This window comes from Pleurodeles waltl, chromosome 2_1, assembly GCF_031143425.1.
Source record: "Pleurodeles waltl isolate 20211129_DDA chromosome 2_1, aPleWal1.hap1.20221129, whole genome shotgun sequence".
In the NCBI taxonomy this organism is placed as follows: domain Eukaryota; kingdom Metazoa; phylum Chordata; class Amphibia; order Caudata; family Salamandridae; genus Pleurodeles; species Pleurodeles waltl.
The window spans coordinates 620,662,790-620,687,861 of record NC_090438.1 but is presented as its reverse complement, the minus strand read 5'-3'; the positions used below and the strand labels follow the sequence as shown (position 1 = coordinate 620,687,861).

The window sequence follows — 25,072 nt, the reverse complement described above, 5'->3', positions numbered from 1 at the left end:
CCTGCCTTTCTCTCGCCAGACCTCCATGCACAGCACAGCACAGCAGAAGGCACATAATAGCTGCTTCAGTATTCACTGGACCATACCACGTAAACTGAACAATGGCAGCAGTCCCAGTTTTGGGCTGACTTGTGCCTTAAGTGGTTGAATTGCTGATGCAGCACTATTTTACCACCTTAGAATGGCAAAATAATGTGCGTTTAAATAGTTGCTTATCAAAAGAACTTTCAAGGCATGTGCTGCTTTGGAAAGGAATGTAGCTGTCTGTTGACATATTTTAAGTAAACAACTAAACATAACAGAATAACATACACAACGAAACACAAATAAAAACAAAACATAGCACATCACAACTAAACAGTTAAAAACAGAATGCAACTCAAATACTGCAGCACAACACAACAAAAACACATTGCAATAATGTAGACAGCAAAATAAAAAATAAAAAAACAGAACACATTACCAGCACAACAAAATGGCACGCAACAAATGTTCACGAACGTTCCTTTCACACATTATCAATTCTTGAATCCTGTTTTCACAATATGTGGTACAAAGTGCTTAGTTAGTACCTGTATATACTGGTGCCTCGGCACCAGCACTTAATTCTTAAACGGGCACTTGGTTATGACACTACACCACAGTGTGGTGCTCTGTGACTATTTTCTTAGCACACAACGTTAGCAGAGTGCTTATTAATTAAATATACAATTCAAAAATATAATACAAGTTCGTCTAGGACATTCTTAGAACATTGGGTGACCTAAATTAGTCCACATGTTTATATTTGAAGAAGTGTGGTGGCATTGGCAGAGGATGTCTCCTGAGAAAGGCCCTGGCACTTATTTGTCTACAGATTAAGGGCATCATTACGATATAGGCCTCACACTCGTGGTGGCAGTCTGGATCCGTCCGTCAGCCACATTAAAACCCTGGTGGTTGGGCCACCATGGAACCCCCAGCTCCACCAGGATCTTAGATCCCGGCGGTCTGGAGGTTGGTGGTGGTCCTAATCTGACAGGGCAGCGCTGCCCTGAGGATTACAACCCCCTACTTCACCAGCGGTTTCCAGCGGAACAGGTGCAGGGGTCCACAGAGGGGGCCCTACACTGCCCATGCGCTTAACATGGGCAGTGCAGGGATCCCCCTGCCCAGCATCCTGAAGGCTACAGCATTGCTGCTGGCTCGCTTACGAGATGGAGGCAATGCTGCCATCTGTTTCCAGCTAGGCCAGCGGACGGAAACTCAGGTTTCCGACAGCCAACCTAGCAGGAAACTCTTAATACCGGCGGGGAGGTCGCCACGTAGGCGGCGGCCACTTGTTGGGATTTTGGTGGACGGACTTTCCCGTCTACCAAACTCATAATAGGGCCCTAAGTGCTATTTAAGATGTTTAGAGTAGAGCAAGCACTACCTTAGTACCTACTGGCAGTTAAAAATCTGTGATGCAGCCCAATGTCTCCTAATAAACATGTAGGGAAGAAGGAAAGGCTTACTAGGTCATTGGAGTCTCTGCCCCTCCATTCACGAAGGGTCAAAGAAAGCATTTCCATGCAGATGTTGAAAAGGGCCCATGCTGGTAATTTCACAGAATTACTTTCCTGTTCCTAATATTCCCTTGCATACAAATTGTTCGCCGACATTGTGCCTTCTTCTGGGGGAGTTTCTCACATAGTCATGATTCGCACATCGGAAAAGGGAGGTCAGTAGCAAGCTCTGTGCACATGATCATATCCCTGTGGTAGTGGTACGCACAGATCTGTTTCTACAGATCTCCATCACTGCCCACTTGCACAGATTTTGTGAGTGTGAGAGATGGATGTGCAAAATTAATTTATGCACATGCATGTTTTACATACACAACGTAGTTTTGAGACAGCATGCACAACCAAAATGTACTTTTTTATCGATCTACATTACCGCAGATAGAGCAATAAAACATTGTGAACTTGGTCCAAAAAAAGATTCCTTAATCTTCCTCATAATAACAATCTTGTTATGGCACTTTAAAAAAAGAAGTGGGCTCCACTAACCTCGTCAGAGCTATAGGTTTTACAGTAAACAATGAAAAGAAAGAACAAATTCATAGAGTCTGAGTGAAAGCAACCCTGCATGTTTTGTAAAACATACCTCTCGTATTATTTTCGTCCCTTTTGGATGTTTGAGGTTGACGGCTATACTCTGAGTGAAGAAAAAACAATAAATAGGTTTAGGCGTTAAAAGGACCTTCTGTGTTTGCAATCAACCTGACACTTATAGAGCAATAACAGATCAACATTCATGTGGACATCCCAAAATAACATTTATGTCAATACAGTTAATATAATACTTCAATAAAGATCAAATTATCTTGGGCACCCCCAATTATATCTCACAATAAATATGTAGCTGAATTTCATTCATTTAACTTATTATGTTTACTAGTAGCATACCCTTGGGTAGTGTAGCCAGCAAATGTGGGCAATATAATTAAATGCTGTGGTGAAACTCAAAGAGGAGTTCAGCGCCTGGGGACATGTGGAATGGTTGCTCTTTTCTGAGTTCCTCAGCCTGACTCTGCTAGTACCACTGCTTGTGCCATGGCACAAACATGGCTATCCACATTTAGTGTAACTTGTAGTGTTCAGAGTGAGTGACACACTTGAAAACAGAGTTATGTAAGCATGTGGAGAGTGGCAGTGGAGGGCGGTGGTGAATCCAAGTTGGAGGGTGCCTAGTAAGTGGAGCTCTTGGGTCTTCTTGAGAGGGAGGCACGGGCTGCTTCGATGACAAGCCATAGACTGAATTATTGAGGCGGGAGGATCCTCTCGATAAAGTTACAGCTTGTAGTAGTACCGGAACCACTCCATTCAGGCCCATGTAGGTTGGGAGCAAAAGATGAGTGGTGGATAGACTTGGGGGAGATTGGATCCTACACCTGACAAAGGGATGTTGGAGAAGCACATTCGGCGAGATAAAAATGACTTAATTCAGCTTGAGGTAAAAGGGGGAAAGCCCCAATCCAAGAAGGAGCCTGGAGGCAGTGACACACTTGTATTAATGAGGAGGCATAGAGTGATACTACCTGGCCTAGATGTTATCGGGAATAAAGTGAACGGATTTGAAAAGGTTAATAATAGTTCATGCTCATCTGATCACTGTGGAGAAGGAGGTTGTGTCTTTTAAAGTCGTGATGCTGAGTCTCGAGAACAAGGTACAGAGTGTGCAGTCTGGTTTTCTGCCTCACCTGAAAGAATTATCAGAGATATGTCAAGGCACAACAACTGCTTTGCTACACTTAGAAGCTAGATTGGAGTGCAAGAAGAAAGAAAAGAAAGCTGTGAATGCTATGGTCCTAGGGCCCAATTCACAAAGGTAAACTAAGACCAAAAATCTAAGTTTAGACTTAAAGTCTAACTTAACTCGTTATAGTAAAGTTAGACTTTTGACCTAAGTTTAGACTTCTATTCTAAACTTACAAGCCTAAACTTAGACTAAAAGTCTAACTTTACTCTGAGTAAAGTTAGACTTTAGATCTAAACTTAGACTTTTGGAATAAACTTAGACTTTTGGTCTAAGTTGACCTTTGTGAATTGGACCCCTAGTCTTTCCACCGGTATTGTCTGAAGATGTCTTTACTGATGGAATGTACACACTTTTGTCTGGCAACCTGAAGCATCCTGACTGCGCTGGTATGACACTTGTGAAAAAGGTATATCGCTTGTCCTTTAGAATGTGCCTCTCAAGATGGTGGCATGATAATGCTAAAACTCGCAGACTAGTAAGAGTTGGTAGCTTTGTTTCTCACAAGTGTTCTGATATTTAGGAGAATGTTCTTTTTAACGTGAGCAGTTTAAAGTTGCATATGCTGTTCTCTAATCCTTACCTGAGTGCGAATTGTCCGTTATGAGGTTGTATGCAATGAGGCTGTGTGTTGTACTGCAGAGAGCAATTTTCCCAATAGTTTTAGATGTGATGTTGTAGCTAGAGGAAGTGCAAAAAAGTGTTTGAGGGCGCACGTGGACTTTTGTTTGGATTGAACATGCGTTTTCAAATGTGCCGTGGTTCAGAGTTCTCAGTTTTTCTCAGCCTTTTTATTGCGAGAAGTAGTGAGATAGTAATCACTGTTCACTGTGTCTTAGTGTATTTATGTACGGTACGCGGGTTAGGCTGCCTGTGCTTGCTTAGCATGGTTACAGTTGTATATGAAACCTATTGGTGAATTAAGTCTCCCTAGGAATTAATGCGGCAATGTCGAATGTGTGCAAGGCTTTCAATCTATTTGTGAGGGATTTAAAAGACTAAGGGCTAGATGTACCTACCTTTGGGATAGAGATTTCCAAATATCACTTTTTTCGAATTGTTATTTGGTAATCACTATTCTAAATGTATGGCAATACACAATTTGGAAATCACAGTCCCTTATGTTGATACATCTGACCCATAGCACGTAACATTGTGCTGTTTCTAAATAGCAAATTGTTATTATTCACATTATAGGAACAGGGGCGGGAGGGGTGATTTTCAAAGAAGTAGAAATAAAATGATAAAAACGTGCTCTATGTTATTATCATTTTATTTTTCCTGGGACTAAGGGGCGGGACAGGGCTGGGCTGTAGGGAGAGGGGTGGCAGAGGAGGGGCTTTGCAGCACAATGTGTGCATGTCTGTTTGTCCGGCCGTATTGGGCCGGCCAAACAGACATGCACACTTTGCATGTTCTCTACCCAGCTGTATTGCACAGCATAGTAGAGAACATGCACATCCTCCCACTTCCACTCTGAGTGGTGAAGCAGGCCACTCAGACCAATCACGACGCTGCTGTCATGCTGGTGACAGCAGCTTCATGATTGGTTGGGAGCCTGTGTGCAGTGCAGCTGGGAAGAGGACGGAGGGGAGACAAATGCTTCTGCCCTAGAAGGTAAGTGTTTAAAAAAAAAAAATATATAGTTTTTTTTTTTTTAAACTGTTCCATCCTGTCCTATCACTCCCCATCCCTCCCCACCAGCTCGTTCAGTGGCAGTCGCCACTGTATAGGAATATTAAGATGTACTTTTTAATCATGAGGCCCTTGGGGCCTTATTTATAGTTTGGCAGATGCAGGACTCTAGCCATAATGTGGTGATGTCTGCTTATTTAGAATACCTAGGACCTCTATGTATACATATATGTCTGTATGTTGTGTTCGTATAGTGCAAACCTAGCCAAAAGCAGCAAAGTGGTACAAAGGGTCAAAGGCAAGGAAGCAGTCAACAAGTAGTTGAGAAGGCAGCAGGTTTTTGGGTTGTTCCTACATCATTATGTAATGTTCTCTAAAGAGGCAAATCTTCAAATCTTTCCTGAATTGGAGAAGGGTTGGTGCAGTCCTGATGGATATAGGGATGTTGTTCTATATTTGTGGAGACACAAATGGAAAAATCCTGCTGCCTGTGTTTTTCTTTTTTACAATTTGCCTCAGTCTCCAATCTGATGGTGTCCTGTCTGTGTGTGCTGAAAGCATATTTGTAGAATTGCTATAGGTCTCAGTATGTTAAATCATGGTACATACGACTGTTTGATGAGAGAGTTATTTATTTAGAAATTTGTATTGCACAGTATGTGTCATTTGTAGGATCCCGCACCCCCTAGGATGTACCTTCATGCTTTAGCCCTTTAAAAGTCCATTCGTTTATGAGTAAAGGTGGATGATATTTCTCACACAAAATGTAAAGAAACACCATGAAAAAATTGCAAAAATAACTCCTTTAGGGCAAAATCTGATTTGCTGGTTATCTTGCATGGCTTTTCGAAGCAAGCAGGCCCATTCAGTAAAAAAGTGTAATAAAACACTGGCAGATGACTTGTTTGAGAAACCTCTTGGCAAGACTGGTGTGAACACGACTCACATACACAAAGTATGCTAAATTACTAATACAAGATTTCAAGTAATTGCACACAACGCAACAGTTGGGAACAAAGTTAATTTTGCCACTGTCATTAGAATCCCTCCCATAATGAAATGGATGGCTGTAAAGTGAAACTTTCCAGTTGGAGTGTGGAGCAATTGTGGGCTGCTAATTTGGTCCTTCCTCCGGTGTGCTTTATGGGCCACACAGAGGACCTTGAAAATAATCCTTGGTCCAGTGTATGGCTTTTAGAGCTGGTTTGATGTGATTGTGGTTGGAAACGTTCATGCACAATCTGACTGCCTCGTTTTGCAAAGTTCAAAGTCTCTCAAATAAGTACTCCGTAGGCCTAATGCAGATGACAATCCAATAATCAGGGTGTGCCAAGGCTAGAGTTTTTGTAATCTTCACCCAGTGGTTTCTCAGGAGAACTGCGAAGATATTCCATAGGATGGACAGCTGCAAGGTAACCCATTTAGGTAAGGTGTTGACTTAACACACAAATGAGTGGGGGATGTTAAAGACAACTCTGACTTTTTTTACCTTTTGATGAGGTACAGGATGGGGTTCAGAGGCATTGAGCTAGAGGAAGGGTAAGGATTTTCCTCCTTAAACCAGTCATTTCCAAAACCAAGATTTCAGCTTTAGCTTTGCTCATGCACAGGAGCTTGCCATCACCCAATGGTCAAGTCAAGACTTAATTCTGGCCTGGTTCTGTGAGCAATTCTCCTCTCACAAACTGAAAACTGACTGCTAATTTTGTTGCCTTTGTGGCTAGGTCTGCACTACACAACTACTTTAATAAATAAAAATAAAAACCTCCTGCCCTCCTGGACCCCGTCAATGACAACAACACCATCGAAATCATGAACACCATCTACCCCGGCTCTCTATCTGACCCCTGCCCTCACCACATCCTCAACAAAGCAAGCTCCATCATCGCACCCCAACTACGGAAGATCATCAACAGCTCCTTCGAGTCCGCCACCTTCCCGGAGAGCTGAAAACACTCTGAGATCAACGCCCTCCTCAAAAAATCCAAGGCAGGCCCAAAGGACCTCAAGAACTTCTGGCCTATCTCCCTGTTCCCCTTCCTGGCAAACGTCATTGAGAAGGCTGTCAACAGACAACTAACCTGCTTCCTCGAGGAGACCCGCACCCTGGACCCTTGCCAATCTGGATTCCGCAGCAACCACAGCACCGAAACCGCCCTCATCGCCGCCACCGACGACATCAGAACCATACTGGACAGCAGCAAAACCACGGCACTCATCCTCCTGGACGTCTCGGCCGCGTTCGACACTGTATGCCACCACACCCTACGCACACGCCGACCTCGCCTTCGCAACCGTCCCATGCATCCGCAGAACTACAACTGGCGGTAGATCATTCTTGCACCTCGCCGCTAAAACATGGAACACTCTTCCCACCCACCTGCGCCAGACCAAAGACCTTCTTACCTTCAGGAAACTTCGCAAGGCCTGGCTGTTCAAGCAGTAGCAGCACCTCCCTCCCTCCCTCCTTCTCCCTCAACCAGTGCTTAATTTGTGGTTGTTGTTTCCGGCACTGAGCACCGGCTCTTATTTTTGAGGGCCGGTGCTCAGTCTTCTGCCTCAAGCATTTGCTGTGAGCAAAAGACACATATGGGAAAGACGGAGGAAGAGAAAAACAAAAAAGAGCCACAAAGGTAGAAAGCAGAAAGCTGCAAGAGTGAGCTGAAGGGGCCGGGAGAGCTTGTAAATAGATTGAAGAGGCCCGAGATGGATTCGGGATTACACTGCTTCAGTATTCCGTGTTCGCACATTTACATGCATCAGCCACGTGTTTAAGAGGAGGGCACCAGCACATTTTTATTTACAAATTAAGCACTGCCCCCTCCTCTCCTCAGCGCCTTGAGAACCCTACGGGTCAGTAGTGCGCTTTAAAAATTCCTGATTGATTGATTTATCAGTCAATCTTCCCCACTCAACTCCAATCTATCACACTCTACCTCACTCCCCACCCATTTCAATGTACCCCACTCCACTCTAATCGGCCCATTCCACTCCAATCTACCCACTCTTCCCCACTCCAGTCTAGCCCACACCAATCCAATCAACCCACTCCACACCAATCTACCAAATCTACTCCACTCCACGCAACCAAAATCTACAGTACTCCACTCCAATCTCCCCTAATACACTCACTCCACTCCAGTCTACTCCAAACTACCCTACCCCACCCGACACAACTCCACCATACTCCATCCCACTAATGTTTAGCAATGCTAAACAGCACCCACACTGTTGTACAACTTGGCTAAAACATGCTGTTAAAGCCAATAGTTACTGCACTGGCAAGACCTAATGCCTTTGCCAATGCTTGTTGAGCATGTTGATAGTCTGCATATGAACCTTTGTCACACACACTGATGACATTCATATACAAACACATTGCTCCATCAATGTCCGCAACCACACACATTCAAACATGCAAAGCAACACTAATTAGTATATCAAATAGAAAAATCCAAATTCTTCTATAGAAAAGAAATCAACCCATTTCTCTACAATCACGTATTTCCACAAGCATACATCAATTACACACCAACACATGCATATGCCATGATAGGATCTAAAAGAAACAAGCACTGGGTAAGCCAATTTACTTGTCTTTAAAAGCTGAGCACCAAACTTTTCGCTCTCCAAGTGCTTTATTATTATTTACTTCACTGTTCTATAAATGACGATGCAGTTGTGTGTTGCGACACATGCACACACAGCAGTCATCTTTGATTGAGAATGAGGTATACAAGAGATGATGAATGGAATGCCTGAGTTAAACTCAGCTACTGGTAATTACTTGTGGCCGCACCACCGTATTCTGCCCCAATCTATCCCACTCCAATACAATCTACCAAATCTACCCAACTCTACTCCACTCCAATCTAACCCGATCTAACTCTCTCCAATCCAATCGACCCCACTCCACTTCAATCTACCACACTGGAGTCTATCACATTCCTCTCCAATCAAACTTACTTCACTCCAAACTACCCCAAACGATGCCACTCCATTCTAATCTACCTCACTCCACTCTAAACTCCACTCATATCTACCCCCATCCACTCCAGTATACCCTACTCCGGTCTACCACAATCTAACCTGCTCCACCCCTAACTACACCACTCCACTCCAATCTACCACAATCTACCTCATCCCAATCCACCCCACTCCAATCTATCCAACTCCACCCTACTCCAGTCTACCCAAATCTACTGCACTCCAATCTACCACACCACACTCCAAACTGCCCAACTCCATTCTAATCCACCCCTCTCCAATCCACCCTACCTCAATCCACTCCAAGCTCCCCCACTCTACCTCGCACCACTCCAATCTATCTGAATCTACTCCTCTCCAATCTACCCCACTGCACTCCAAAATACCCCAATCTACCGCACTGCATTCCAATCTAACCCACTCTACTCCACTTCACTACAATCTACCCAATCCACTCTGATCTACCCCACTCCACTCCACCCCAATCTAAACCACTCCACCCCAATCTACATACCCCACTCATTCTACCAATTTACCCTACTCCAATCTACCCCAATCTACTCCACTTCTCTCCAACCCACTCTACTTCACCCCACTCCATCCCACTAACATTTAGCCATGCTGAACAGAAGCCACACTGGTATATTACATGTTTGAAATACATTGCCAAAGCCAATAGCTTCCGTACAGGTGAGACCTATTGGCTTTGCCAATGCTCGTTGAGGAGGTTGCTGGTCAGCATGTGTACCTTTGTCATAAACACAGATGCCATTCATATAAATCAAACACATTGCTACATTAGAGTTTGCAACCACACACATTCAAACAAGCAATTCAACAAATCAAATTAAAAAATGCAAATTCTTCAATAGAATAGAAATCAGCCTATTTCTCTGCATTCACATATTTCTCTACACATACTCCTCAATTGCACACTAACAAATGTATCTGCCATGACAAGATCTAAAAGAAGCAAGCACTGGCAATTTATTTTAGGCTGTCCAGCTTGATTTTGTACTGCCCTTGTTTACTTTAACTTCCAAGATCTCACTTTCTGTAAACAGGCCTTTATATCTTGTTCTTATCTAGCCACACTCGCTGTGCCTTTAACCACAGAGGTCAAATGTCAGACCCCTTCTTCCGAGGGAGCTCAGTGTTTAATTTTCTTTCTGTGACTTCAAAGTGAGAGCAACTATAAGAAAGCAAGAGGAATGCAGATTTGCTCTCCCCATGGAGCCCACTCATGCCCCTCCTGTGCGCCAGTTTATGAGGATGTAACATAGGGCCAGATATACGACCCATAGTTTTGTGACTCGTAATTTGCGATCCATTTGCAAGTCGCAAATTGTGAGTCGCAAAACCTAATGTACAACAGTGTACCTCACACTGTTTGCGATTCCCAATGGAGTCGAATATGACCTACCTCATTAATATTCATGAGTTAGGTCGCAATTTGCGACCCCATTAGGAATGGCTGCACTCACAGGGATGGTGGCTTGCTGGGGGCAGCAGACCACTATGTCTGACTGCTTTTAAATAAAGTCGTTTTTTTAAAATGCTGCCCATTTTATTGAAAGGAAAACGGGATACATTTCAAACAACAACAAAAAAAAACAAATTTCAATTTTTTCAGAGCAGGCATTGGTCCGTGGAACCACTGCTTGCTCTGAATAAATATTTTTGCATCCATTCACAAAGGGGAAGGGGTTCCAAAGGGTCATCTTCCAGTCTGTGAACAGGTTACCAAATCCCTATTTTGCTAGTTGACAATTGCAATGGTAGTTGAATGGTACATCGTACCTGCCCATTTTGCGGTCGCAAACAGTGATTTTTGCCATTTGCGACAGCAAAATGCAGTCGTACATCGGGCCCATAATCCCTGCATGGAGGGGGTGCACACACGTTCTGTGGCAACACTTATTAATGTTGAGGTTCTTCTATCAAAGGACTGCTGGCTTTTGATTAATGTGACCCTCTAGTGAATACCTAATGATCTTTCTGTTTACAGTCAGCAAGCCAGAGTACCAAACCCTTTTAATAATAAAACATACAGGTGTAGCCTACACAACTACATGTTACGAGCAATAGCTTCAGTAAGTGCAACACGTGCAGTAGCACCATGCCATAAAAACCTACACAACACAGATAATTGCTTTCCAGAAAACTACAAATAGGTACCCAGAAACAACTTCATCATTTACAATCCAGCCTTAAACATCCTGCCTATGTCAAAACATCATTTTTATACAACGTTGTGGATGCGTGTGCTGTCAACAATGAAATAGGTGAACATGTTCCACTGCAACAAAAACGGCCTACCACCAGGGACAGCTTTAGTACTTCTGGTATTTGGTGTGACACTTTGTGCCTCTCTATTACACTCTGCACCACTCAGCTCTAGGCAAGAGCACGCTACAGCACTCTTCACCACTGCATATAAACCTGCCCAGTCTAGGCCATTCCACTCTACTCTGCACCACTCCTTCATATGTCAATCCACTCTATGCCAGTCTACTCTGCAACACTGTGCTCTATGCCACTGCACTTTACATCAATGCACTCTACAAGACTACTGTAAGCACACTGCACTCGATCCTGCACAATTCCACACTACCCTGCACCACAGCACTCTACCCCACTCCACTCCAGTCTGAAACAATCTAATCTAAACCACTGCACTCTGTGCCACTCTGCACCACTCCACTTTATGCCACTCTACTCTACATCACTCTACGCCACTGTGCTTCATGCCAATATTCTATGCTACTGCAGTCTACCCTGCACCACTCCACTCTAAGCTAATTCACGCTACTCTGAAACAATTTACTCTACACCACTGCATTTTATAGCACTGCACTCACATCACTACTCCACTCTGTGCCACACTACACCACTGCACTCAATGGTACTGCACCCTACGCTACACCACTCTACTCTGCACCACTCCACTCTCTGCCACTGCCCTCTATCCCACACTACTCTAAACCACTGCACTCTATCCCAATGCACTCAACACCACATTACTCAAAACCAATGCACTGTATACCACTGCACGTTACGCCCCTCTATTCAACTCTGCACCACTCTACTCTGCGCCAAGACTGCACTGTTGGTCACTGCATGTGATGTCACTACAAGCTATGCCACTCTACACCACTCTACTCTATGGCACTGCACTCTACCCCATTCTGTTCTACTCTGCACCACTGTACTCTATTTCACTCTACTCTGCACCACTCTACACTGCACTGTTTGACACTCTAGAAGACTCCACTCTTCACCACTGAGCACACCACTACTCTACTCTGCACCACTGCACTTCACACCATTAACTTTTGCATCACTACACTCTGCGCAACTCTATTCTACTCTGAACCACTGTACTCTGTGCTACTGCTCTCTGCACCACTCTACTCTTCACCAATCTACTTTGCACCACTCTACTCTACATCACTCTAATCTATGCCACTGCACTCTACTCTGCACCAGTCAAATCTATGCTACTCTACTGCACGCTATGCTATTACAATCTGCATCACTCAACGCCACTCTAATTTATTCCACACCACTGCATTCCATGCCACTGTACTCTACACCACTGCACTCTATGCCATTCTACTCTACACCTCTGCATTCTACCCAGCACCACTCCGCTCAACCCTGAACAACTCCACTCTACGCCACTTAACTCTACTCTGAATCAATCTAATCTGAATATTGCATTGTATGTCACTGCATTCCACATCACTCTGTTCTACTCTGCTTCACTGCATTCTATGCCACTCTACTCTGCACTACTCTACTCTGCACCACTCTACTCTGTGGCATGCTATACTGTGCTACCCTACACTGCGCCATTGGACTCTACAATACTCTACAAGACTGCACTCTCTAGCACTGAACTCAACACCACTCTACGCTGCACCACTGCACTCTACACCATTGTGTTCTATGTCACTGCACTCTATGCTACTCGATTCTACTCTGCATCACTGTACTCTGTACCACTGCTCTCAGGACTGCTCTACTCTACAACTCTACTCTATACCACTGCACTCTACTCTGCACCCCTCAACTTTATGCTACTCTACTGCAGTCTGTGCCACTACACTTTGCATCACACCACGCCATTCTAATATATTATGCACCACTGCACTCCATGTCACTGCACTCTATGGCACTCTACTCTGCACCTCATCACTTTATCCAGCACGACTCCACTCTACCCTGAACCACTCCACTCTACTCTACTCTACGTCACTCCACTCTACTCTGAAACTATCTACTCCTCGCCATTGCACTATATGCCACTGTAAGCTACTCTGCACCACTCTACTCTATGCCACTGCACTCTATGTCAATGCACTCTACATCACTTTACTGAAAACCAATGCCCTCTATGCCACTGCACTGTAAGCCAATGTACTCTAAATCACTGTTACACCACTTCACTCTAGGCCGCTAAACAACACTTTACAACACTATACTCTATGATACACCATTCTATGACACATCACTCCATTAAATTCTACTTGACTCTATGAACCTCTACACCACTACTCTATGACACTCTACAACACTATTCTATGACTCTCTAAGCCATTCCCTCTGTGCCAATTTACTCCACTCTAATCTATGACACTCTACTCTAGTCCACTCTATGCTACGCCACTGTAGGCCACTTTACTCTATGCCACTCCATGTTACTCTAGTCTATTTCACTCCACTCAACACCACTCTGTTCTATGCCAATACACCTCTACGATACTGTACACTCATTACTCTATGTCACTCCACTCCACTGTAAACCACTCCACACCACTCCACTCTACTCTACTACACTTGACTCCACTCTATGCCATTCCACTTTCCTACACTACTCCACTCCATGCCACTCCACAACAACCTACTCTGCTTTACGCCACTCTACAACCCTCTATTTCACTCTACACAGCACCCTCTACACCACTCCACTCTCTTCTACACAATACTCTACAACACTCTTCGCCACTCTGACACTCTACTCCACTCAACTCAACTCTACTCCACTCTATGCCCATTCACTCCATGAACTCTACTGCCTCCATGACACTCCACACCACTCCACTTAACTCTACTCCACGCCACTCAACTGTACACCATTCTACACCACTCCACGCCACTCCATAACCCTCCACTCTACTCCACTTTATGACACTCCACACCACTCTCCTGTACCCTACTTACCTTTACCCATGCTGAACAACAGCCACACTGATGCGAAACATGGCTAAAACACATAGTTGAGACCTCTTGGCTTTGCCAATGTTTGCTCACTTTACTGTTCTATAATGCATTTTGGCCCTGATAGATTGCTAAGCTAAACAGCCATAATAGTGACGGGTGTGTCATGATTCAGATGTGCGCATGTGTAATGACACATTCATACACACAGCAGCCATCTTAGAATGATACTGAAGTATACAAATGGTGATGGGTGGAATGCTTGAATTAATCTCAGTCACTGGTTATTACTCGGGCCCCATCCCAGTCCATCATTATTTTGAATACTATGCCACCACAGTTAGGACTCAGCTATTTGCAAATAAGTCTTGCCCATGCTACAATGGGAACAGGCCAGTGCTCACTGAACCTTAACACAAGCACCCTTATAAGGGCTCATCAGTCAGGTATAGCTCAGTTCCAGTGGCACAGTGCGTATGGGACCCACGTCTGGGCATACACGTTGATCATACTGAAGTATACAAAAACTACTTTGGCCCCATCTAAGTCCATCGCTATTTTGCACACCATCCTGCCTCAGTTTAGACAAAGCCATTTGCAAACCAGACTTGACCCAGGTCCAATGGGAACAGTTCAGCCTAAACTGCCAAGCCAGGTCCTCCCTAAACTGGAAACCAAGACCAGTTAAGCCATTATTAGGGCTCATCAGTGGGGTATAGCTTAGTTCTAGTGGCACAATGTGCACAGGACCCACACCTGGGCACACAAGTCCCACTTAGGGCACCACACTGAAGAATACAAAAAGTGTGCTATTAAAACATAGGCGTCCAAAGTCCCTTTATGCCAGCAAGACTGTCACAAAGGTTACGTAGTTCACTTTACAAAATCCTCTCACTTTGCAGTCAAAGAAAAAAAAGTAAAGACCAGTCTCCATGTTAAAAGAATAAGCAGAAGTTTGTCATTAAGCATAGCCTGACACTTGACCGTTTGCATGGAAAGCACATAAATGTGACAAGATAAGAACAGATTTTAAAGAAATCTTTATTGCCCATTTACCTTTTAAACTCCAACATGGTCATTTTGGGCATGTGGTAGCACCACCCACACCCCTACTTCCATCGCCTATGTAGAGTTTGCAAACTACCTTGGGTACTTCTCATGGACAAAGAGTACATCATCATAACTGAAGTAGCTGTTGCTGTTGCTGTTGCTGTTCCATTATGGAGGTGCCACACGCTCATGAGGTGCCTTTTGTTTTTTTCTGCCATTCCCACTGAAAGTTATTTGGGCTAGAAAGTGTTCGGTGGTGTGTGATGCACTAGCTATTGATGCTCCCTATCCTTGGGGTCAACATCCTCACTTCTAAGTTTCCAGTGCTGAGTGCAGCCTGAGATGTAGAAGAGGGACAGAGGTCCCATTTTACTAAAAGTTATCATGCCACTGCACCCCAGACACACAAATCCAAGCACCCAAAACCCTTGCATAGCTAGTTAGTTAAATGTAAATCAGTAAGTACATTTATGTGTCACTACACAAAAAAGTAAACCACTTTTAGATTCAAAAGGGTAAGAAATGCAAAGCATTATAGTGTTATGCATTACTTATGCATTTTTCTGTGGCTAATATGTATCTGCTGTTTGCTAAATACCTTAGTTAAAATGATTAAAGCTTGCTGTATGAAACTAAAAATGTCTATCACTTACCTTTTTATTTCTATTTATACTAAGAAAGTACGCACTCTCGGTTCCAACAAAAGGTGGACCCCAAGTTCTAGTGTCATCACCAGATCCTATAAATAAAAATAGTAAAACTTAGAACATTACATTTTTAAAACCTTTCAGTTAAATACATTAAATTGTGAGACTATATCTAAAAGCACAAAGATGTACAAAATTTTTATTTCTCCTATGGATTTCCCTACTCGTGTTACATCAGTGGTCCTCATTCCCTCGTGTTACATCAGTGGTCCTCATTCCTATCAATGACAGACGTGTTAACAAATGTTGTGACGGTGAATGAACCTAGCTGGTTTTACTTAGGTTGATTATAAAAAGCTGTGGGTGCGTCAGTTGGGGTATGAGGAGACTACCCAGGAATGACCCAGGAAAAGATAAGAAACAGAAATCCACATGTGCAGCAATCGGTTAACTGCAATCCTAGACAAGCTTATGTACCTTGCCGGGAACTTAGAATTATTAACAGCCCTATTTAGAGTTTCACAAGAAGGGACTCTCTCAAAAATGTAACAGATGTGACGTTCATCATGTTGCAAGTGCATTATTGGATGTAAATGGATGTCTAAGTAAGGGCTGGAGCATCCTTTGTGTTTTTAATAACGTGCCATGTCCGCCAAACTCTAAATAAGGCCATAAGTGCTCCCCCTTGGATCCACTCCCATGTTCTACTGTCTGTCCCTGTATTCACTATTTCACTTTTTGTTGGTTGGTCGCTCCACTTGCCAACAACACTTTTGCGAGTGGAAAAGTGGGGATATGTGAATCAGAGAACACAACTCTAATGGGCATGGTCTGATCACAAAACATGGCAGATGCACCTTGAGGAGCTCCACTGCCAACCTGGTTCCCTCCAGCTTCTGTGCAACATAGGCCACCCCGGACTTGGAAGTCTGGAGTGACGAGGATACCCTGGGTCCATCGGAATCTGCAGTGGACAGCATTTTTCCCCGTCCTGGTATGAAGTCGTCAGCGCACAACGTCCTCGGCCTGCAGCACCATTGCAGAGACAGCCAAGAGCTGGGCTGAGCAGATTGCACTTCCTACACCACCAAGGGAGTTCCGGACCACTGTTGGCCGAGACTGCTGCCATTGAGGGAGCTCCAGTGAAGGCTTGCACTCCTTTGGCAACATAGGAGCTGTGAGCCCATCACTGAACTGTGATGAAGGTGAAAGCAAACCCAGGGCTAAGGTGACTTTGGCCCGGAGGTGACAAGCTCAGGATACAGCTCTTTTTTTCTCTGTGCTGCCCAGGAGGCCCTCCTGCATGCATTAGGAAGCCGGGGGGGGAGGGGAATGAGTGCAGGTGACTATTGCATCACTAATACCTGAGTGCCAAGGGACTGCCCATTATCTAAGCTTAGGTTTCGGATGAGGCATGCCAGAAAAAGTATTCCAATAGGCCACTCTAAAGCCTACACAAGGACAGGAGCCTCTGAGGTTCCAATAGACAGCACAACACTTGTTGCTCTATTGACATGACCTGGTGTGACTGCCCTGACCAACCTAGAATCCACTGATCCATCACTGCCCACCCTTGAACAGATTCTGGCAGCAGTAATGGACATGAAACAACCTTGAAGGTGAAGGTAGACGGCGTGGCCATTGACAAAAATCTCCTTAAAAAGGACCAACACAATCTGTTCAACAGTCTGCACTCAGCAGATAACATGGTCCGAGACTTCCAACCGCAAAGCACGAACCTCAATAAACAGATGCAGGACCTCACCACAAGAATCCACTTCCTGGAGGTCTCAGCAGAAGACATGGTGGGAAGAGCATAGTTGGCTTGGCAAGCACAAACTGCCACCCCTCAATCTCTTTCCAGCTGGTTTATGGGAGAAAGAGCCCATCATATACTGGTCGGACCTACCCACTCCTGGGGCCACTCCTCGGCCAGCAGTGGCCAAGATTCTTAACTTCAGGGATAAAGATTTCCATTATTCAGTGATCACAACAAGAGCAACACTTCAGGGTCAGCTCTGAGCAAGTCATGATTTTCCAGAACTACACTCCAGTGGTGTAAAACTGTGGGGCCAATTTCACAGTGATTAAACATGGACTCTGGGAGATGGGCCTACGTTACACTCTATTATTCCCTCACAAGCTCAAGATTATAAGCAGAAGACGAATTTCTACAACTCACTAAAAAGCTAGAGCTGGGCTGAAGCCTTTAACAGATCTGATCCTGATACGAAAACTGAGGAATTGTAACTATCATCCTCACTATCCTCAGTGGGCATCCGAGGAGAGCCCATAGGACACTTCATTCCCAGACCATCCTTCACCATCAAAAGCCTTTCACCACCAATGAGAAGCCACGTTTGCTGTGGTGTCATTCAGAATATCTTCAGATCTCATAGGTGAACTGGCGATGCAGCCACAGCTTCAGCATTCCGACTCTGACTCTTGCAGTAGCCCCTCAACAGTTTTACCTGTTGTTACACCACAGATATCGGATGAACTGATTTGGCTTGCCATTTCCTGCACACTATCACAATGTATAGTCCACAAGGGGCAATGCCTGGCAAGTGTCTGTATCACCACATTATTACATCTATATGTACATCTATAAATACATCTATACAGGTATACTATACATCGATCCCATCACCTGTTCGCCCAAACTAAGAAGCAGCCCCATCAAAGTGGCTGAACTCAGCCGTAGTGGTGACTGATATAGAAAAGTCCTTTAGCTCAAGCGACTTGAGATTCTTATACAGGGTCATGGACTCCTTTGATCTGGGAGGAGCTAAATAATTATAGACCCTTCCCACTGCCTGGATCCGAATTGGTCAAATGCTTCTGGTGCGTACATAGAGGTACCACACAAGGCTGCCCCATTTCTACTCTCCTGTTCGCCCTGGTGGCAGAACCCTTCTCAATCAGATCCTTTATAGTTGGTAGAGAATGGGGGATCCCTAATGGTAGGGTAAAGGACATGATTTCCTTATATGCAGATGACCTCTTGCTTTACCTCATGAGTGTGGAGATCCAAATAAAATAGATTATCACAGAGCTGGGCAAAATCTCGCACCTAAACGTAATCAGAAAAAAAGACTACCATGTTCCCGCTGTGAACCTGGAATCCACCAGAATGGGATTCGCTACAGTCTATCCTTCCTAAATGGGAGAAGACTACATTCAGGTGCTTGGGAATGTGAGTTAGTCACATTGAGTCAGATGTTACAGATCAGAACATAGGATGAACGGTGTGATCCCTCTGCACCCAGGTCTCCTTCTGGCACTCCCGCCCATTGACAGCAAAGGGCAGTGGGGAAAATTGTGATGCTACCTCTACCACTATAGTACTATAGCAATCTAATGCAGGTGCTGCCCTGTCACATTTTAAAGAGATGGATACCCTTCTACATGATCTTATCTGGAATGGGAGCGGCCCTAGAGTAGCTTTCACCACCCTGACTCAACAGGTGGACCAAGGAGGATGTGCAGGCACCTGATTTTGAGCTGTTAACTCGCTGTACAAACACAATGGATCTTGCGCTAGCTTGCTGGCAACAGGTGGACCAGGGAGGGTGTGCAGGCACCTGATTTTGAGCTGTTAACTCGCTGTACAAACACAATGGATCTTGCGCTAGCTTGCTGGCAAAGTACAAAGCTGGCTATCTAGGTTAGGATAAAAGAATACATTCAACTACTACCGGGTCACTATCCCTCTATGAACCTTGGCTATTGGGGAACAGTGTATGTTAATAAAGTTATTTTTCTTTTATTCAGTTCTTGGTACACCACTGGCATACACATATATGGCTATAACCTCCCCATGAACGGTAGACACTTGCATTGGCCTTTAGCTTGAATGACTGGACAACATTTAAATACCACAATTCAAGCCTTTACTGACTCCCAAGCTGCCATCTTAACTTGTATACAGGTGCATATGATTTCCTCACCTGACTACAACATGAGGATAGGTACTGAGAGTTACACCGTTCATAATGCTGTACTTTTCTCTAGTTAGAAAACCTATAAAATTATATTTAAAACATTAAAAGATGCCTGTGACTGATTCAAATACATTCAACAAAAGGCAGGGTTTAAAAAGATCAACAAACTTTCAAAAGAACTAGTTGCAACATACACAAAGTCAAAGTGATCTTGTTTCTCTTACATTCTGAGTAAGATAGATATGATTCAGGTATGAGTATTTTAATTTGTAAAAGTTACATGCATACATGGGCACCAATTCACAAAGCTACTGGAAAGTTTAAATTTGGCTTATGTGTGCAAATAGCATTTTTAAGAGCATAAAATTCGTTTTTTAATTTGCAGACTCTTAAGAGTATTCACTCAGACAATGTTTATGTGAGTAAATTTACTAACAGAGGCATGGAGTTTTAATGTTTACTAATCATTAAGCTGTATCTCTCCCACACCTTAGCTATAACTGCAGTATCACTTAGGACATATTTTCTTTGACTGTTTGCTGTGCATAGAAGCTGAATTCCTTGATTTAAAACTACATATATCAATAAAACACAATAGTAAATGCAAATGATTGACTTGGTGCTTAATAACCATGGGACTTGCCACTCCTGTCTAAAAGATGGATTTTTTGACTCCCAGTTCTGTTATTGCTAAAAGAAACAAAGGCAACCAAATCTGCCTTAAAGGAGCCTAGGTTGTGGAGTGGCAGGTGATTGATCCCATTACTAACCAACCAAAAGGTGGAGCTAATGAGAATAGAAATGCTGATGAATTAGGAGTGGCTACCATGATGGCAGCTGCAAAGTTCTGAGCTCCTCTGCTGGCCCCTGTCTGATCTGCCAGATTTGTGCATGTTGGAGCTACAGGCAGTGACCTGTGAACTCTGGAGGCTAAATATCTGAGTGGGTGGCCAGGGTGATGGAGACCGCATTGGCCTGCTGCAGCCGGCAGCCATAAGGCAAAGGGTGTAGCTGCAGCCAATGGGAGCCCGCTGCCCTCTTTGGAGACATGTGGGGGGCCTGGGCTCCGACCCCTGCCAGCTGTTGTAACATTGGTGCTCCCTGCCTTCAATGAAGCCAGGGGCTGGAGGGGAGTCACAGACCACCTAGGGGGAAATGATGTGAGGGCCCACAGGTCTAAGGCAGGACAAAGTGTGCAACCGGAGGCGTCTGGGATCTCAAGGTGGTGCCTGATCCTGAATCAAAGCCTGGAGGTTAAGAGCCCCTGTCCACCTTGAGGTGCTGTCTGGTGGCATGTACTTGGGAACTGGACCCGGGAGTCAGCCTTTGGAGCTTGGCTGTGGGGCTATACTGAGACTAAGCTGCAACTGGAGGGCCCAGCAGCACTTGAAGGCATGAATACAGTGCAGGGCCTCCCCCTTCCTTCCCCCTTGCAGGGGGATGGTCACCCATAATTGGACAAAGTGTACCCACGTGGCACCATGAGTAAGGTCAAGGCGGCGGCTCTGGCCCAGGGAAGAACAGACAAGTGTTACAGGCCAGTCATGGCTAGGGGGAGAGCCGCAAACAGGGTCCCCAGGCTGCTGGCACATCACCGGACTCCACTGCCTCCATCCGCTAGGCCATACACGACTCAAGGGCATCACTGGAGGGCAAGATCGGGGAACTGAGTCTTACTCTTGACTTGTCCTTATTCCAGCAGGACCTCCGAAATGCTGTTAAAAGGGTCACTGAGGCAGAGGGGAGGCTCTCCGAGGTACAAGACAAGACCAAAACCCTGCACATGTTTCTAGAGGCCCTCCAGTGGTACAACTGGAGGCGAGGGTCAAGGACACAGAGGACAAGTCAAGGAGGAATAATGTCTGCATAGTGGGTGTGACTGAGGGCATGGATGGACTGTGGGTCACCAGTTTCATCACAAACTGGCTATGCTCCTTATGGTGGAACATGCACATAGGTCACTGACACCCAGCCAAGCCCCCGGAGGCCGCCGCTTCTGCGACCAACTATTGCACGGATGCTGAACTTTGTGGACAGGGACACAATTCTCAGAGAGGCCCAGATTCAGGGCTGGTTGCAGAGTGGTGAGGCCCGGGTCATGCTATTCCCGGATTTTACTCGAAGGTCCAGCATCAGAGCTGTACCTTTCAGGCTGTCATGGACAAGCTCAGGGCCATGCAGGTCAAATACATGCTCCAATACCAGGTGCACCTAAAAGTAATCTACAAAAAACAAATACTGTTCTTCGGAACACCAGAGAGTGCCTGGTCCTGGGTGGAGGAGCAGACAAACATTGGGCAGCAGCTGTCTCAGTACACCAGGAGGAACAGGCGAAGACCTAGATCAGAGGAGGTGAGGCCGTATCACTTGAAGCAGTCAAGGATGGCATCAGCGGATGGCTCCACTAGACTTGTGGAGCTGAGAGAGATGTGGGGCCCTCAGAGTGGAACCTAGATCCTGCAAGCGTTTGGCACCTGCAGCACAATGTGCTGACCAGTCATCATCCAGGACAAGGGGCTGCGAGATGCCTGCCCTCCCCACCCTCACAGATCGTCTTTTACTAGCTGTGGGTGTTAATGCTGTGTGTCTCACATGGGTGCCAGATGCTTCTGGGGGAAGATAGGGAGGGGTGGTATGGGTGATTGGCTACTGCTGGTTGCAAAGTCATATGTGAGTTAATGTTCAGGTTATGTGGTTGTGTTCAATATGTTTGATGCATCGGGCCCTATTCAAATCCCTCTATTCACTCCATGCTTGTAACACCTGTCACAACGGTTAGGGACATAACAACAGTTCCTTCAGGGAAAGACAGTATAGTCATCTGGAATTTGAATGGCCCCAATGACAACATTAAATGAGGGGCCGTTTTGGTGTGCACCAAGAGACACCACCCAACTGTTCTCACGCTCCAGGAAAGACATTTTCTGGGAATAGAATGTTCCGTTCTAGGAAGGTATGGTATTCAAGAGTATACCACTCAGGATACATTTTTTACATTGGGGGTTGTGCTGTCTTCAACAAGGACAATTCTAAGCATTTGGACTTGTACATGGTAGGAAGTAGTCAGCGAAGTTAATATCTGCTGTGCAAGTATTTTGAATTAGGCTCAGTAGCTGACTGGTTTCGTTTGCACATAAGGATTTGAAGTAAAATCACCACTTATCAAATGTCTAAGAGGCTTTCATGATTTTAATTTACCAACATTGTTCCTTCCCTTACAAAACACATATTTACTTCAGGTTGTCGTAGGCTCCCCATACGAATAGTATTTTTATATTTTTATTTATAGTTTGATCTTTGTTCTAAATTATTTTTTAATTACCTAATTTGATACCTTGTCCAATAAATAATTTTTGAACTTCAGTTTCCACTGTAGAGCTCACAAGCAATGGTCCTATGGCCCCTGATTCAAAGATGAAACTGAAAATTTTGAACCTGAACTGTCTGTTTTAGTATCATTTCCCTTAGGTGCTCGATCTTGTAAGCATAAGAGTAATATCAACCCATACGCGTTTAAGGCTCATGACCAACCATATGCCATTCACAGTATGACCTTAGCCCTTAGACTGCACTAATCTATACAGGTCTTATCAAGATCCCTCAGCCTGTGTGAAGGGCCTTGTGTACTTCAAAAAAGTCCTTTGTCTGGCGCCCAGCGACCCTGCCACACATAATAATTTTTAAGTGGGCCTTGACCTTCGGGGGTCCCACTTGTGTTTTAAAGAATTCCGTATTTTACAGAACTCTTTATTCTTTTTTCTGGTGTTTTGTGACTGTGTCTGCAGCCTCAGATGACAGTTATCGTATAGTTTTTACTATGGTCCCAACACCGTGATGTGCTAAAATTTACATACGTTTATTAGAGCCTGTTGAAGGAGTCCTAGACAACCTAGAAACCCTTCCCTAGCAACCCACTATAATTATTAGTACTCTTCCCGGTCTGGTCCTTATTATAATGTAAACATCTTTGATTCATGGTAAGGTTTTTTTTTACCCCAACCATTGCGATGGGTGCAGCCAATCAAATGACAACAGGAGCGCTTACAGGGATATCCTCTTCTCCATCCCCTTCCCCCCCAATGCCCCGAACCCCTCTGAGGACACTTCGCACAGTCTAGAAACAACCTTGCCTATAGACCTCTGGGCTGGCCTACGTGGGAGCTGACGGAGTCTCGGACGCCCCATGCGGACGTGCCCTGTGATGCTGTAGCAACATCGCAGGGACCTTCAAATATCCGCGTGGAGTTACCTAACGGTGTACAAGTGGCTGGGAGTGGCTCTCATTAGGTGAACCTATACGATGGACCTTTTGACGAAGTAAACTGGGGGCTGGGGACCACAACCATTTCTTTACTGCTAATGCATCTAGCCTTCGACTCAAATAGCCTGCAGGCTGCTTTCAGTACCTTATCTTGAAAAGCAACATGGCAAGATGCTGGGTTGGGTGCTGGGAGTCACAACTGTCTTTACCTTGTGACTAAAGGATATTGAGCCTGTGCCTAAATTAGCTTATAGGCTCCCTGGACTTTTTGATCTCAGAGCAATTCCTTGACTATAATCATTACAAGTTACCACGGGAATCTGGACCCTGTCCGCCTTCTCTCTATATGCATGATCAGAGAACAGTATGAAGTGTTAAGGGTGATGTAACTTCATGGGCCCCAGGGAGTGTCAAAACAGAGTTGGATATATATTTTAACAACAATCTACCACAGTACATTTCGGATTTTAACAATACTATATAAGGCATGGGCATTAAGGCCCTGCCCCCACAACCCCTTTACACAGATTCCAGGGATTTAGGCCTATTATATGTCACCGTCCCCTTTGATTACGTAACCCAAGTCTTGTACAACATATCCAGCGATTGCTTACGTCGGGGGCCTCTAGACCCTACCCACTCGACCCCCTCCACAGATTTTGGGGTTGAGATGGTGATCAGGCCTATTATATCTCACCTGCTCCTATGATTGCGCAACCCCAATCATGTGTGATATTTCCTACCATTGCTTGTCTTTTGCGTCCTTTTTTCCTTTCCTTTAGTGTGTGAACAATAAAGGACATCATCCTATCCCCAGACCTGAAGCCTGTGCCCCTAACGTCTAGGGTAAAGGATGCCTAAGAGAGAAAAGTAGTATCTCTTACGTTACATTTTGGTAACAATATGTTAAAGGTAGCTTTGAGCCAGTTAACTGTTGGTATTTAGTTCCCAAAGTATTATATAATTTTTAAAGTTATAGGATGCATGTAGTGTTGGCATGGCTAGCACTACTTAGGCACTACCGATTGCAGTGGTTTGCAGTG

The 25,072-nt window shown here is 44.7% G+C and overlaps 1 protein-coding gene across 2 annotated transcripts in view; it reads right to left on the bottom strand.

Annotated features, from left to right (window-relative positions):
• SUGCT (succinyl-CoA:glutarate-CoA transferase) overlaps positions 1-25,072 on the bottom strand; it is a 2,876,649-nt gene that overhangs the window by 2,793,528 nt on the left and 58,049 nt on the right. For both annotated transcript variants that reach the window (XM_069215909.1, XM_069215917.1), the window contains exons 4-5: positions 15,831-15,916; positions 2,131-2,181 (exon numbers count right to left, since the gene is read on the bottom strand). In XM_069215909.1, coding sequence (XP_069072010.1) covers positions 2,131-2,181; positions 15,831-15,916 — 137 coding nt within the window. The remainder of the gene's footprint in view (positions 1-2,130; positions 2,182-15,830; positions 15,917-25,072) is intronic.